Source organism: Macrobrachium rosenbergii, chromosome 10 (genome assembly GCF_040412425.1).
Source record: "Macrobrachium rosenbergii isolate ZJJX-2024 chromosome 10, ASM4041242v1, whole genome shotgun sequence".
Lineage (NCBI taxonomy): Eukaryota > Metazoa > Arthropoda > Malacostraca > Decapoda > Palaemonidae > Macrobrachium > Macrobrachium rosenbergii.
Window position 1 is genome coordinate 56,932,085 of NC_089750.1, and position 15,122 is coordinate 56,947,206.

Here is a 15,122-nt window from a genome sequence, read left to right on the forward strand (position 1 = left end):
ATATGTAGATTCCGAGAGAATTTAAAAGAGGTCAGCAAGAACCACACTCTCTTTACATTTTATTCTGGTTCACAGCATGCCGCTGCGATACATTTTCTGTTGACTGGGCTAAACAGGATAATTTGCGCTTCACCTGGAGCACTCCACTTTTCTAAATGGAAAAATCTAAAACAATTCAATAAATTTTCTTTTAAGAAAGGGGAATATATTTTATTCAGACAAATTCACTGCTCAACTTAGAAACATTAGGTACTGCTAATGTTAAGTTTAAACAAACCATATTTGCCAAAGGCCCACTGGCTTTAGCTCTATTGAAATTCTTCTTTATCATTTTTACCTTAAACAGAAATATCTCCTCCCAAACATGACAAAGTCTAGAAAGATACCAAAGACTTGGTTAAAGAAAATTCTTTTGTTATGTCAGGATAAAGGTTTCTCGGCGTTGAGTTTCCAAAAATGAACCAATACACTTGCTGGTAAGATAGGTGCTGAAAAATATATCTTATTTTCGTCCCACAGCAAACATGGTCGAATTTTTCTCTTTTATTTTCCCACCCGCCCAAATATAACGTTTCTGAACTGGCTCTGGGTTCTGGTTGGACCTTTTAGTTGTTTTTAAATTTTGATTATCAGAATTCCCTGTATACAGTGATTAGAGAATTTCCTTCATTGTCTCTTGTTATTAAATTGTTACTAGCAGAATACAGGAATCACTGAATTTCCTCCATTACCTTGTAACACGCATGTAGGCACAAGTAAGTAGGTGTAAGGAAAAAAGGCAAATAAAGATACGGATAAGTTTATTAAGTAAAATGATAAAAATACCATACTGAAAACTGATTTTACCACACAAGCTCTAGATAACACAAAGAATGTCATTAGAGTCCTTCTTTATCTAATGGAATACGTAACCTCTGAAGATGGACAGATGGTTGAATAAAAAAGTATTAAAATGAGGAAATGGATAAACTGATGAACTGGAAAGTAAAATAAAAGCTCTTCCGAAAATGAAACGAGAATGGTAACAGGGTTCACTCTAACAGTAATTTTGCTTTGTCATTTCATGTTGAAAAATAAGAGACAACAATAGGAAAACATTTTTCTTACATAAGATGAAATTCGCAGTTAGAAGAAAACTTAAACGTAATTTGGACAAAATAAAAAGAGACCAATATATGCGGGAAAAATGGAGACGCCTATTAAGGTGAAACCACATAATTATGCCAGCATTCTTGACGACTTGAGGTCGCCCTAATCAGCCTCTTCCCATACCACTGTCTATGATTAAGGGTACCAGGTTGTGGGAGGAACGTCGTTCCTTACAGGCATAAGGCGTCCCTATATTCTTGACAAAGAACCTGGACGTTCTCGGAAGACTGAATATTCTCAGATAGACAGTAAATATTAAATCGTTTCCTTCATCCTTTTTAAATATATCGGGAAATTAAAGCCTTTTTTTTCTTGTATTCATATAAAATGTTATATTGATGAATTTGTTGCTGACTTGACTATTGGTTGTCAATCAAGCGAGTCTGCCAAGATGCTTATGCAGATGGATATGATGGTAAGAGTTATTACCAGATAAAACTACATCGTTATTGATTGAATGACTGATTATGAAATTTAGGTCCTGAAGACCAAGCGCCGGAACCCATCAGAATTATTCAGCGCCGTAATGAAGGTGAAATATATAAGTTAATGATATGATTGGTAATTAATAGGTGAATGATGACATACTGGTAAAAGTCATTTGAAGATTTCTCGCTGTTGTCCGAAAGTTGAAAATCTTCAAGGAAAGGCCAAAGCATTTTGATTCCACAAGCAAAAGCATCACTAAAGTTAGTTCATCTGGCAGTTGTCGTTATTACTGCTCGCATGAAGTTTTGCTGTATTCCATGATCCCTTTTTGATAACATGAATTTATCATCGGTATTCTTTTCAATTTAGTATCATTTTTCATTCATCATCGCAAGTCATCATTTTTTTTTTTACTAAAAACGGAAAATGGCTCACCTGCTAATACTATTAAGCTATTCAAAAGACAATGAGGGTTTTTATGCGTCTGTTCGAGGATGAGAAAGAAAAAGCCAGGCAGACAGATAGACGTAAAGTATAGAGGGGGAGAGAGCAAAAAACTAGGTTGTTTCAGTTTCTTGACCTCCGGACCTTACTATGGAAGACAATCATTTAGTCGAAAACCAGCTATTAACTCGGTTGTGACCTGGTTTGTTGACTCCTTGTAATGCTTTATTTTCGAAGCATGAATCAAATATGCAAAACCACCCCTCGGGAACTTTAAAAGGTGGCTTCAACGAAAAGGGTTTCGTCAGACTCCCCAGAAAAAACCTATCCTCAGGGCTCTCTCCATCGTCTCTTAACCTTATTTGCCTCAAGTGCCGAGAGAAACACAGAGGTTCGCGTGCAAGAGGTTTTATTTTTTTGGTTTTTTAGTTGGCCTGTTCATCGAGTTCCCAGAAATCTTGCTGGAAACTGTTCATCACGTCGGAAAAGACAAGTAAAGTGACGATAGGAGATTTTCACTTAAGACAGTGGCTATTCAGGATCTTCATCAATTTATCCAAATAGCGTGAAGAATTCCAAAAGTCGCCATTGTGCTTATCACAATTGCATACGTGTCTGGTAAAAAGTGACCAGTAGCTTATAAATATATATATATATATATATATATATATATATATATATATATATATATATATATATATATATATATATATATATATATATATATATATATATATGTATATATATATATATATATGTGTGTGTGTGTGTGTGTGTGTGTGTGTGTGTGTATACTGTATATGTGTGTGTATATGTACAGTCATATATATGCGTATGTTACATTTTTTCTGAGTTTTATGGATTTTCTTTCTTTTTCAGACATACAAAGAAAGCGATTTAACAGCTGACCCTCGACAGCCAATATCTTTCCGCAAATATGAGATGTCTTCTCAGATGGCTATCGTCACCTCTGCATTTTATAATATTATTAACAGGTAAGAATGCTTATCTGCTTATCTTGGCTTGTATTTCAATATAAATATGAGGAAAGAAATGTACATGTATCCCATATAAAAATAACCGAGAATATATTTTAATCGCTACATCACCAACTAGTGTATGCATGTAAGGATTCTGCTTAGAAAAACTAGCTCTCTCTCTCTCTCTCTCTCTCTCTCTCTCTCTCTCTCTCTCTCTCTCTCTCTCTCTCTCTCTCCATTTGATGATCTGATTAAAAAATTTATAATTCATTATTTTCAATAGTGTTAGACTTCATGTGCAGGGCCTTTTATTTCCGCTGCAAGATGAGAGTTAGAATTCGAATCATCATATATATATATATATATATATATATATATATATATATATATATATATATATATATATATATATATATATATATATATATATATATATATATATATATATATATATATATATATATATATATACATGTGTTTTTATGTGTGTTTTTTGTGTATATATATCTTGTCTGTATATATATATATATATATATATATATATATATATATATATATATATGTATGTATGTATATATATATATATATATATATGCATATATTGTGTGTGGTCATACGTGTGTTTGTGTGCTGCGTATTGTTGAAGAATACACGAAGGTTATACCTATATTTTTACAGGCTTGACATACATAAACACATTTGCTACATCCACTCTTTAAAAATCTCATATGCCTTTACGTGCAAATATCTGCAATCCTAAATGCCTGTAAAACTGTTTATTAGCTTTTTGGATATTTACAGCTAAAAGTACTGATATAAAGCTATGCTTATTTTCATTACACAAAGTAGCACATTGGGAAAATTTCCTTTCGTTGTAGACTGTAATAATTCGACAGACGAACATGAATTATTTCAATATTACCAACGAAAACTAATTAGAATATGTGCAAGGGTTCACATCTTTGTTTATATGAATATTTATGTATCTTTGGTCTTTTTCTTCTAAACTTATGTATCCACTAGTCTCCACTTCCCATTCATTCCATCCCCTAAATCCATAGCTCTGCAATATAGATATATTTATCTCCCTTTGTCCTCTACTACGGCGTATCAATAAGAAACTGAAACGCGCCCCGCATCAAATCACTTTCTTCAACAGTGTCGATATCAGATAGCATCGACGTGCCATTGACGACCCGGGGAGCCGTTGGGGAGACTTGGGCTCCGAGCCAAGAAGGCGCCTTCCTCCACGGCCGCTCGGAACGGCCACTTCGTCCTGGATCCAATTTTGACGAATATGAAAATACGACACGAGGTGAAATAAAATCTACATTGACGACACACGTTCCCCCATCGGCACAATATGGGAGAGAAACAGATACCCACAGAAACGGAAGTCGACCTTTTGGAGTGAAAAGAATCAGACTGGAAGGACGGCTCGTCGACATTGCTGTCACTTCCAGCAAGGAACAGGTGCTGGTGACGGTGGACAGCGCGGTGGTAAGGAGACAGAAATGCTGTTTACATTGACGTCATTTCCTTAAGTAGAGATGATTCTTCTCATTCTTGCCATTTTCTGTTCTTAAGCTGTGTGGATTCTAATATCGACTCGCCTAGACAAAATCAATTTTCTCCATGAAACTAAGAATCCCCCGACACGAATTTTCATAGCAACTCACATACTGTCCTAATAAGGTGCCAACAATCAAAAATCAACTAAAAACTAGATTTCATTCATATTTCCGTATCTCCTATACTAGGCTGTATATTTTTAAGAGTTATGATACAATCCGATATTATCCAAGTGGAAATTAAATCCCTGTCACGCTCATCGTTTTCATATAAACTGACGATTCATCAGAAAAAATTCAATTAAGTGACTATGCATCCATGTTATAGTTAGAACATTTATCAATGGTTGTGATATTACAAAAAAATTATCTACAAAAGGAATATGTCAAAAATTAAAACAACCATATTTATCATTAAAAGTTATTTGATCATACATGAGTCACATTCACGATATAATGTAAAAATGATTACTGTTAAAATTCAACAATTTATACAAAATTAGTTTAAGGAGCAATTTATCCTGTACCAAAAGTCAAACTCAACAGGCGATCGTTGCCTTCTAATTAACTTTCAGAACTAAGGTATTCCCCGTAGGGGGGATAGTGCCGTCAGTGCACCTCTTGAGGTGCAATGTAGGCATTACTTAAGGTTCTTTGCAGCGTCCCTTCGGCCCCTAGCTGCAACCCCTTTCATTCCTTTTACTATACCTCCGTTCATATTCTATTTCTTCCCTCTTACTTTCCACCCTTTCTTTACAATTGTTTCAACATAATTTTCAGCTCTGAATGACCTCATAGGTCCCGTGTTTGGCCAGTGTCCTAAATTTTATATTCAGAACCAAGTATTAATCATCACAATAATAAGAACCCAGGAAGTATATATATATATGAAATTTAAGAGGGTTAATAACTCGGATAAATCACTATCACAGCGACTGAAATCCAACATTTATAAAGAAAAGATTTATTTTCTGTTGAAATTTCCCAGGTTCTCAACGTCACGTCCTTCGGGCAGGACGATACGGAGGAGATGAAATCAGCAGGGCTCTACTTCGTAGTTCTCAGCCAATACGACGGACGGGTTCTGATCAAAAGGTAGGACAACGAAAATTCGGTATTCTTGTTTTTAGAGAAGGTCCTGAGACATTTTAATATACCCTTTTTCTTTTATTGTTATTATGTCATCTCGTTTCTTACTTGAGATAAAATCAGTACTATCATTTTTAGGCAATTATAGCTTACATTGACAATGAAAAATTGAATGCACTGGTGTGCAAAATATATATATATAATATATATATATATATATATATATATATATATATATATATATATATATATATATATATATATATATATATATATATATATATATATACGTGTGTGTGTGCATATATAAAAGTGTAAATCCTTGAACACAGCAATTTAGTATACATGGTGTTTATGTATACTGAGAATGAGAATTTGAATTTCACTGATGTAAGTTTACTGGTATTTCGTGTTTTCTTTTTAAGTAACGAAGCCAATGGACTCAGACTAAAAGAGTTTCTTATACAACTGCTGTAAACTTGGTGTTGCTGACTAAGATTAATCTCCGCTTCCTTCCCTATTTCTGTAGAAGCCACGCATCCGTATCTTCTCCTCACTGAATTCGTCTTCTATTCAACAAGGACCTCCTTTGGTACGAGTCTTCTCCTCCTTGTGTTTTTACACCCCTCCTAATCTCCCTTACCTTCGTTCCCCAAAAACCCTTAATCCCTTGCACACCATCTTAAACTTGAATTCCCTTTTCACTATATTTCCTCTTTTTTTTTATATGTCTCTGAGATATAATACTTTCTTGTTTTTCATCACTCGCTTTGGGTCCTTCAATTCTGTATGATCAAAGTTAAATTTGATTTGGTTTTGCTTTTTAACATTTAGAGTGCTAAGATTATTTCAGGTCCCGTTGAGTTGTTACACATTTCAATTTGTTGAATATGTTTCTAAACAGTCAGGTAGGATGAAGGAGGAAAGGTCATTAAGACTCGGGAAAAACTGAGGAAGGACGAGGATTCCAAAGATTGTTTGTAGAAGGAAATAGGAAATCGGTGAACTGAGTTTTCTAGTAAATGTGGGAAGATGTGGTAGGACGGGTTTTAGAGACTGCCTGATGATGGGAATATTTCTACTTAAGAACTAAATGAAATAGTGATCGAAAAAGTACCTATACAAAAAAAATAAGAGAGATTGATTGGGTTTAAGTTATCTGGCGGTACACTAACTTAATCAGTGGCAACTAGGAGAGAGAGAGAGAGAGAGAGAGAGAGAGAGAGAGAGAGAACCGCAGTGGAGAGAGCAGTGAGAGAGAGATGGCGTAATATAAGCAGGAACATTCAGTCAAATGTTGTATTGATTAAAATTTGGAAGATGTAGTTTAAACATCTGAAACCAAAGAGGACTCCTATCTGGAGAGTTAATATGTAAAAAAACACTTTTCAGGAATAATAAAACCATAAGGAAAAAGGTTCATTCTAACCGAAAAAAGTGAAATGATGGATGAAAATTCGATTTACTTTCACAGTTTATAGTTTTATGATTATTGTTTTTTTTCCTTTGCAGACGATTTGACCTATTCCAGTATGCGACAGGCTTAAACTTCCCTCCCTTAGTGACCTCCATAGCCAGAGGACGGATAATGGTATTCGCCGTAAAGGTAAAGTAAAATAGCATTTGCTTTCGGAAGGTCAAATGTACATAAGGATATATTTTGGTTAATAAATGTCAGTCAGCAGCCAGATAAGTGTAACATTTCCTTTAGAAAGGAGGAAAGAATATATGAATATTCTAACTAATGCTGAATGACATTTATTTAGAAAGGTGAAATAAGCCTAATTAAATATTCCTTCTTCTTCTTTTAACGTGCTTTTTCCCATTTGTATGGGGTAAGCACGATGCCTTCTTTTTGAAGGACTTTGATTTGGCTTTGGGGTAGACTTTGTAGTCTCGATCGGCTGCCCTGCCTGTCATCGCTTAGACCCCATTGTGTATGTACATGTATTGTACCAGTCACCAGCGCCCTTTCTCCCAGCAGCGAGGAGACGTTGCTCGGTTAGGTCGACAGTCGAGACGTGTGAGGTGTCTGTTATGTTTTTTTTTTAGAAGATCTTGGAGTGGCTTTGTTTGTTTGTGTCTGTAACACCCATTTGCTTTTAAGCGAACCTATCCGTTGATTACATACATAATCCCGGGGTGTCTATACGGATAGCAAAGTGTCCGCCTCTATAACCGGTCGGCTGCGGATTTGAACCCGCGCCACGGACCTCTAAGAAGTCCGAGGCTGCTGCTCTAACCGACTTGGCCATCGAGGCTCTACCTAATTAAATATTCCTGGCAATGCAATAATGGACAATACGTGGATGAGAATGGTCGCTTGTTATTTTGCCTCCGTTTTCATTGCAGATATAAGTGGGGCTTTTTGATATATATAACTATCTCCATTCAATGTAAAGATAACATTAATGTTTCCTATATACATCCATTCCTGTAAAAGAGATATAAAAATATGAGTTCTGTGTAGACATTGATAGAACAACTAAAAAATGATCTTTTTAAATCTTTTTAATAATCACTCAAATTTTGGAGAGCCATGTTCTAGGCTGATTTGTGTACACATCATATATATTCTGAAATTAAAAGACTGATAATACATTTCATAAAATTTGGATAATTTTTTAGAAAAAAAAAAACAGAAATGATTAATTCTGGCATTTCCAAAATAAAAAAACACGTGACAAAAAAATTATGGGATAATCAGAAATAAGCTATTTAAAAGTTATAACTCCAAAACGACAAGACACGAAATATATCAAAGCAACCTCCTGGATATTTGTGCCAATACAACAAATGTTCCCCTTTGCTTTTAACCAACCTTTCAGTGCAGAGAATGTATCATATATTCTTCTTAGGAAAACAATGCAATGAAAAAGAAAACCCTTTTATATCTATGCTTGAAACTGAATATTCATCTTATTCTTTTAGTATTATGGAATATTACTTTTGGTTTTCTGTAAAACAAAACTATTGCGCCGGCTTTGTCTGTCCGTCCGCACTTCTTTTGTCTTCCCTCAGATCTTAAAAACCACTGAGGCTAGAGGGCTGCAAATTGTTATGTTGATCATCCACCCTCCAATCATCAAACGTACCAAACTGCAGCCCTCTAGCCTCAGTAGTTTTTATTTTATTTAAGGTTAAAGGTAGCCATAATCGTGCATCTGGCAACTATATAGGACAGGCCACCATCGGACAGGGTTAAAGTTTCATGGGCCGCGGCTCATACAGCATTATACCGATACCGTCGAAAGATAGATCTATTTTCGGTGGCCTTGATTATACGATGTACAGAAAACTCGATTACGCAGAAGAAACTTCGGCGCATTTTTTACTTGTTTTATGTTCAAACTGGTTATCAGATGAGAGAAATCGCCTTTGTAACGGATCTAAAATACACGGAATACATTTATCAACCATTCGCTTATAATGGAAGACCTGTGCGCCAAAAAGATTGAAATTAACTGCAATGTTTACATTTTGTGGAAATCAGGATATCCACATATTTTCGAAGAATTCGTTTCATCATCGTTTATGCTCACAATAGCAATAACTGGTATCCAGTTTGCCAATAATTTCGACAATGAAAAAAGTGAGCTTCATTCCTTTTCTCTACTGTTTGTGAAATACTCAGCAATTTCGGAGAATTATTAACTGTTTAGGTATGTTATCGTTACCGTCATTATTTTTTGCATTTAGGATTGTTTTTATGTCTAGTTTACTATGATAATGAAGCTGTGGTCGTTGTTATATTTGAATTATCATAACTGATAAAAGTTAACTAAAACTGATAGATAAAAGATTTACTTCCACAGAAAGGCGCAATGCAAGAATAGTAGGCACATAAGACTAGTAACAGGAATATAAAACAAGCGATTATTTTCTTTTATTTTCTAAAAGCACTAACAACTTTATCTCCACCCAAGACAGAAGCGTCCTTAAATATGCCGAAGGTGATAAGGAATATCCTGGAAGACCTGGGAGCGACTTACGGCCAGCATCTCTCCTTCAGAAGATATTGGGCGTGGGTGGTGTTGGCTGGGGGAGGGCCGACACTGGGCGAGATAACCACTGACGAAGTTGGCATCATGAATTTGTTCAGCTCGCCCATCAGCCTTTCCGTAGAATTCAGTTTGGAAAGAGGTGAGGTTAAATCCTAGTCGCTCTGTCTCCCTCATTAAAGCTGAATAAGATTGTGAGCGAGAGGAAGGGTGTGAGGGCAAATAAAACCCCGACTGACGAGTGAGATAGAATGATAAAACTCGCTTCCTCATCACCTCCTTGTAATCAGACCCCTATGGCCTGTATTCTTTTAAAGGACGGAGCCCATCACTTTCTACAGTTTAAGACTAGTTCTTTTACCTTCGTCCCTCGTTATTTATCTTTTCCCTCAGGCCTAGGGGAGATAAGGGTTTCAGATTTTCTTTAAGCAAAAAATTACTTTATTTATCACTCAATGAATAAGTAAAGCAATTTCTTGCTTAAATAAAATCTGAATACGTTATTTATCACTCAATGAAACCTTCGGTACAATATTTCCCGAAAAGGTAGTTTGAAAATGTTTGAAAACTAAAATCGAATTTTGCTGTTTGCAGGTTATTATTCTCTCTCATTTTCGACATATCTTTTCGCGAAATAGGAACTAAATTTACTGAAAATTTTACCAATATTCTTGTTGTATGCTTGCTTGTAAAAAAGCCATGCTTCCTTATTTTGCTCTTCTCTTTCTTTTTCTTGCTTATTTTCAAGGGTGCTGAGCGTTTTATTTAGATGAATAACGACTTATGTTTTGATAAACAATCCTGATAGATGATACGCAATAGAAATGTAAAAAATAATGTAACAGTTTGCTTTTAAAACTTTTATCACTATTCAGTAAATATAATCCTTATTTTAGTCTTTAATCAATTCATCTTTGTTTCCTTTTATCCAAAAGATAACTGTTACGATACATCTGACCCGAGAGAGAAGCTTCGATCTCGCTTCTGTCACCTCTACAGTGGTTATGGGAGTCTGTGTGATTGTGAGGACCCTGCTCCCCTCGTCTACGAAGCGCAAGAGGTTAGTGATAAGAGGCAAAATGCATTATGAAAAGATTAACGAGGAAATGTGAATGGTTACTCCCCCAAGGGGGAAAATTACTCTGTCGAGACCCTCCCGTTTGGTTGGTTTACATTTGGAAAGAGAATATGAACACTCACATCGGGTTTTGTCTCTTCTTCTTCTCTATTCTAGCTGTGACCCACAACATTTGTATGAAAAGGAGGTACGTAATCCACTGCTTAGGTCAACAGAGTCAGACCCCTCTACCACCCAAGCCAGAGAGAGAGAGAGAGAGAGAGAGAGAGAGAGAGAGAGAGAGAGAGAGAGAGAGAGAGAGAGATAATGATGATGATGATGATGACCTTTTCGTATCCTTAATAAGGCCCTACTTTGCACTGAGGACGATCTGGAAATCTTGTAAATGACTATGATAAATTTCTGCCCTTTAAAAACTGATTACAAATTCTAAACTGCGACATATCAGTAAACAAAAACATTGCATGAAATAACCGCCTGAAATACCTGATTAATTGTTTTATGATCGCACAACATCATATTTTAAGAGATATTGAAACTAGGTGAATTTGAATTAGAATTATTTGCCTTGAAATATTGGGTCTTAGTTTTGATACCATGAGAGAGTTAGCACGAATACTCAAATATCAAAACCTGCCAGAGTTTAAATACATGATATACATAATTTAAATACACGAGACACGTAATCCGGGTAATAAGGGGTGGTCGTATACACGTAATCCGGGTAATAAGGGGTGGTCGAGAATTATGTACCGCCACTAACGATAAAGCTATTAAGGAGACGAATGACTAAATGTGACTTTCCCGTCATTAACAAAGAAAGATTCAGACTCACCTCCCATCTTGAAGCTCTTCGCTCTCCATTCTTTTCTCGTAGAAGAGGAGGAATTAATATGGCGCGTAAAGGAAAAGAACGGCAATAAATTATCATTATCATACGATAAAGGGACTTTTTATTATTTCATTAGCCTTTTACAGCTTAGCCATTAATCTTGGCTTCCATCCGTAACTGTCACTTTCTGGAAGAAATAAATAGGAAGGGTGCTAGCACTTCAAAAGGCACAGTTCTCATCATCACAAAAGATCATCATTGTATTCTCCCTCTTTCTCTCTTTCTCTCACCATTGTTATGTCGTCAACATAATTTTATGAGAGGCCTAATTTTAGTACGGTTTCATTTGAAAACGTAATGGCAGAGGACCATCTAGTGGTTTCCAAAACAACTTGATTATATATTCCTAATAAAAATAATGTTTTGTTGAGCATTTATTTTAGAGAGCAACTGTTTATAAAACTTAACATTCAGCCCAAGAATGAAATATACTGCAATTGTTAATTTTACAAGATTACTTTAGTTTCGCTCGTATTCTACAAAGCGTCTGTTGTAGAATCTTATGGTAGCAAAGGATCACTTTAACAAGTAAAATAAAGTATCTTATGATTTATTCCCTGCTTAACATTGTTAGGGTTAAGCAAGTATTGATCAGAACAGTTGGAAATCGGATCCTGTTCATTGTGTCTTGGAAACTCAACGTTTTCAGAATTCCACATCTAAATCTTTAAAACCTTTCCTCAAATTATAATTTCGGGGATTTTGAAGGATGGGTGCGGTAACTGATTATAAATTCCCCTTGATTATTAATTCTCCTTCCTGCTTCACAGCTGGAGAACAGTGTTATTACCGAAGTTCCTCTGGGAATTGTTGCCAGCAAACGACCTCGAGCACTTTACAGGTAATGAATCGTCGAGTATTCCCATTTATATAAACATGTTTAATTTTTAATAGCTGTTTTTGTTTTTTATCTCTTTATTCTGCTTACTTGTTGAATATAAAAGGTAGATTTCTAATTATCAGGTTAGATATTCTTGGCTCAAGGACTAGAAATCTCCTGATAAAGCACAGAAAATGGGACTTCGAGATCCAATGTTTCTGTTTATCCTTCACCCCTTTTCTCCAGGTGTCTGGTGACAATCCTAAGTCAGAGGGGAGGTTCAGCCGAGCGTACCATTGTCCTGACAGACGGTCACAACCAAGAAGTCTTGGATCTCTTGGATTTATTTGGCGTATGGTTGAAACAGCATTAACTCATAACTTAGTTTTACATTGAAACCCAAATTACTGGGCTTTTTAAGTTTCATTTTTTTTTATCAGTGTTTAATGAATGGAATACTATTTTCTCTCAATAAATTATAATTTTTTTCTTGGTAGTGTTCTACCTATAATAAGACCACAAAGAATTCTGGCACCATTTTATGTCGTTGTAATTATTTATTTAAAGCAGCTATCATCTCATAATAGTTGAATTCAAGAATTTCGTTGAGAATATGGAAAAAACCTTTGCTTCTTTTACAGATTCAGCATCGCATCAATGATATGGAAGGGACGGTATTTCCGGGTCTAGGAGCCAGAATATCTAAGCATTATAAGTTTTCCCTCAATGCCATCTTCAGTACCTTCCCAAGAGCACAAAAGGCCATTGTTCTTGAAGAAGACGTCTTGGCTGCTCCCGACTTCTTCAGGTATTTGTTAGACTGAAGTGTTTCTGTGAACATTGAAAGGAAATGCCACTTCTGGAAAAAGTTCTCTATAACTGAATCGGCGCTTTCAAGAGCATCACCAATAAATCTTCTTCCAGGAAACGTTACTGGAACAGAGTTAGCTATTGCAAGGAAACCATATATAAATCGCACTCAAGGAAATGTACCTCGAAAATGGGTTTTTATTTTTTACGTACATAAAACTTACTCCTGGAAATAGGGCATCAGAAAGGAATTGGATGCATTCTTCTCCTGGAAATTTTGCCACGGAACAAAAATTGTGAAATAGTTAATGGAATTCTTTCTGCAAGATCCCATCATTTAATATCCTAGAAAAATGTTTTAGCCTTTCGGAAATTTACCGTTTCAAATGGAAAATTTTTATTCAGGATTATTTCGAATCTTACGTTAGATAACTTTTGGGAATGAGTAAATGGGCACCATGGACAATTTTATCATTCATCTTTCGATAAAAATAAGAAAGAAATATCTCTAAATGACCAGTAACAGTGCGACATTTATAGGAATATAAGAATGCAAACTCACTGCCATGATATGGCATTTATAAATCTTGAAGCAACAGCAAAATAAAAGAAATTATCTAAAACATTACATTCACGTGTATCTTATATATACCTGCATGCAATATGCAGGGAAAGAAACAATATCTGTGCGTACATTTGGTTGATTATTTATTGATGTAGTGATTTTTAGCTTGCATATTAATCTTTGGTTTATATGTTTATTGAACTGTGTACATGGCTACATTCATATTTCAAAAATTTCCACCTTTTCTGGTGTTGAAACAATGCAACGCATCTAAGATAAAATAGAGTACACTTGTTAGCAAACACTATCCTCTTTTCAAGAAAATTGTACCTTTATGATAATTCACAGGATCGAAAAGTTAGAAAAAGAAAAAAAGGACCATTCAATTTCACCAAGATTTTTTAATATACTTCTTCCAGTGTTTTTGCAGATCTGATTTTTAGGTAATGAAACGAAATGGCAAATAATTAGGTAGAAGGATTTTCTTTTATATGCTTCAAAATTTTATTATGTAAATATTTTGTTTTCATTTCTTCCATGTCCTTCCATTCTTTTTATTTCCAGCTATTTCAATCAGACCGCTTGGCTGCTCGACGCAGACGCCAGTATTTACTGCATAAGTGCCTGGAATGACCTGGGAGCCCTACATATTGCTAACCATCCCAGCAAGCTTTACAGGGTCGAAACTCACGCCGGTTACGGCTGGATGCTAACGCGACAATTTTTCCAGGAAGTCTACCCAATCTGGAAATCCATGAAAGAAGTAAATGTGAAGATATCTTTTTCTTTGACAGTTTTGATTCAGCAACTATGTTGTATTTTGTTTCATAATGCAACGCCATTATCGCTTGTGCAGAGATTGTATACATTTTTGTTATATTGATTCATGTTTAATTTTTGATGGGATGAATTAGTCTTGCATCTACGATTTTAATGTACACTTACTTTAATATCCGTAGTATTTATGTTCATGTGAGCGTATGTGTGTGTTCGTTTGTAACATGAGTGTCTGTGAAAATATATGAATGTTCCATAATTCTTAAAATAAATACATTATCTCGGTTTGATTGGCCGAATCCAGAAGTCCACACCAGGACTTATTCACTTCACCACTTTCTCATCACCAACTCATAGGCAGCCATTGTGCACGGGTCCGTGCTAGCATTAGGCCTGTTTAATCCTGACCAACCAACCAACTAGAAAAAGCCTTTTCCCTGCAGGAGCACGATTGGGACATGTGGTTCAGGAGTACGGAAATTCGAGCGGGGAGAGAATGCGTTGTCCCTGATGTGTC

At 35.5% G+C, this 15,122-nt stretch overlaps 1 protein-coding gene across 1 annotated transcript in view; it reads left to right on the forward strand.

Annotated features, from left to right (window-relative positions):
* The first annotated feature begins 1,540 nt into the window (after nt 1-1,540).
* Nucleotides 1,541-15,122, forward strand: part of LOC136842344 (protein O-linked-mannose beta-1,2-N-acetylglucosaminyltransferase 1-like) — a 21,437-nt gene continuing 7,855 nt past the window's right edge. The window contains exons 1-12 of the mRNA XM_067109601.1: nt 1,541-1,564; nt 2,260-2,413; nt 4,162-4,502; nt 5,562-5,668; nt 7,175-7,268; nt 9,589-9,805; nt 10,599-10,723; nt 12,404-12,474; nt 12,700-12,805; nt 13,095-13,261; nt 14,393-14,591; nt 15,049-15,122. The exon at nt 15,049-15,122 is cut by the window's right edge and continues 117 nt beyond it. Of these exons, the coding sequence (XP_066965702.1) occupies nt 1,541-1,564; nt 2,260-2,413; nt 4,162-4,502; nt 5,562-5,668; nt 7,175-7,268; nt 9,589-9,805; nt 10,599-10,723; nt 12,404-12,474; nt 12,700-12,805; nt 13,095-13,261; nt 14,393-14,591; nt 15,049-15,122 (1,679 nt within the window). The remainder of the gene's footprint in view (nt 1,565-2,259; nt 2,414-4,161; nt 4,503-5,561; nt 5,669-7,174; nt 7,269-9,588; nt 9,806-10,598; nt 10,724-12,403; nt 12,475-12,699; nt 12,806-13,094; nt 13,262-14,392; nt 14,592-15,048) is intronic.